The 1,930-nt window shown below is 36.9% G+C and overlaps 1 protein-coding gene across 1 annotated transcript; it reads left to right on the top strand.

Moving 5' to 3' along the window:
• The first annotated feature begins 857 nt into the window (after window positions 1–857).
• On the top strand, window positions 858–1,295 carry LOC103005892 (60S ribosomal protein L23a-like). The gene has a single exon (XM_057552332.1). It carries the CDS (start codon window positions 858–860, stop codon window positions 1,293–1,295), a length of 438 nt encoding a protein of 145 aa, XP_057408315.1.
• Window positions 1,296–1,930: the final 635 nt, after the last annotated feature.

The following is a 1,930-nucleotide window of genomic DNA, read 5'->3' as shown; positions in this document are numbered from 1 at the left end:
TTATGGTGGGCCTTTTCCAATGTGCACTGTGCATCTACATTATACATTACCCAGACCTTCTCAAAGCAGGAGGATGAAATCAAACTTTGAGAAAAAGCTGGTCCTGTTCTTCAGATGCCAGCATTGTAATTCTATGATTAATATTTCTTTTTCATCTCATACAAAGGGTCACATTGACCAAGGGCTTGTTCTGTACGTGCTTAACTGACTAAAAACAAAAAACAAAAAAACTGATGAACTGTGTGCACAATGCTAACCTTTCAATATGATACATTAATTCTTTGTCTCAAAAATGTATAACACTGCATCTCTAACTCCTGATCAATGGAGCAGTTCTCAGAGTTTCTGAGAATCTGTTTCCCGGGTTATAATCCTCAGTTTGTCTTGAATAATATTCTCTTTTCTTTCTTCTTAGCTTGATTGTTATTTGATTTTTCATTGACATAGTAGAGAGAGTGGCAAAGTAAATCCATAAAGTAACTTTACACCTTAAGGAACTTGAAAAAGGGGCAAACTAAAACAATAGCTAGCAGTAGGAAGGGAGTAATAAAGAACAGAATGGAGACAAATACAATATAGAATGGAAAAACAATAATCAATAAAACCAAGAGCTTGTTCTTAAAAAAAAAATTGACAAATATTTAGCTAGATTGACTAAGATACAAAGCAAGAAAAATTAAAGTATTAAAATCAGAAAAGAAATTGTTACCAAAGTTCATGTGCCTGATGCACAGTGAGGCCAAATAAACTGAAACATCGGAGTTTGAAGCAGAGAAAGGTTTATTGAAGTAGGACATTTCTACAGATTTTACAGAAATGAAAAGGATTATAAGAGAATACTGTGGCTTTTCACAAAGATGGTGCTGAAAGCGAAGAAGGAAGCCCCTGCCCCTCCCAAAGCTGAAGCCAAAGCAAAGGCTTTGAAGGCCAAGAACGCAGTGCTGAAAGTCATCCACAGCCACACAAAAAAGATCCGGACATCACTCACCTTCCAACCGCCCAAAACACTGTGGCTCAGAAGGCAGCCCAAATGTCCTCAGAAGAGTGCCCCTAGGAGAAACAAACTTGGCCACTATGGCATTATCAAGTTCCCCCTCACTACCAAGTCAGCCATGAAGAAAATAGAAGACAACAACATACTGGTGTTCATTGTGGATATCAAGGCCAACAAGCACCAGATCAGACAGGCTGTGAAGAAGCTCTATGACATTGACGTGGCCAAGGTGAACACCCTGATAAGGCCTGATGGAGAGAAGAAGCATATGTTCAACTGGCTCCTGATGACAATGCTTTGAAAGTTGCCAACAAAATTGGGATTATCTAAACTGAGTCCAGTTGGTAATTTTAAATATAAAAGTTTTCACTAAATAAAAAAGAGGATACTATGATGAACAAACAGTTCGCTTCAGGGAGAGGAACTGGGTGGCAGGGAAACAGATTTTACTTTTGGGATTCTGTCCCAAATGCATGAATAATTTATTTAACCAATAACAGCAATAAATATATGAGCCCAAGAATAGATTAAAATGAAAATAATTTATTAAAGTATAAATTATTTTTACTGTATTTTCTAAAGTTTTTGCAACAGGCTTGTGTTACCTTCATGATTGGAATAAAAACAAAGAAGATTTTTTAAATGTTTGTAATGTTAGTATGCGTACAATTTTTATTGTGTTTCTTTAATATCATATCAAGTCTTACCTCTTCTTTGACTAGAGGAATTTAGTGAAAACAGCATCTTCTCCTTGGCTGTGAGCAGGAACTGGAACCCCTAAGTTTTGTACTTCCAGGTGAGGAGACCTCAGCCTGAACTAGGAATGGAAACAGTTTAGAAACAGATAAAGAAGAGTAGTTTCTTAGGGAGCCAAAGAAAGAAGATGTTGTCCTAGAAATAGGTTGGAATGTGGTGGCTGGACTCAGGCATTTAGAA

This window comes from Balaenoptera acutorostrata, chromosome 9, assembly GCF_949987535.1.
Source record: "Balaenoptera acutorostrata chromosome 9, mBalAcu1.1, whole genome shotgun sequence".
NCBI lineage: Eukaryota > Metazoa > Chordata > Mammalia > Artiodactyla > Balaenopteridae > Balaenoptera > Balaenoptera acutorostrata.
The sequence above is the reverse complement of the archived record's forward strand: the minus strand, read 5'-3'. Positions and strand labels throughout refer to the sequence as shown.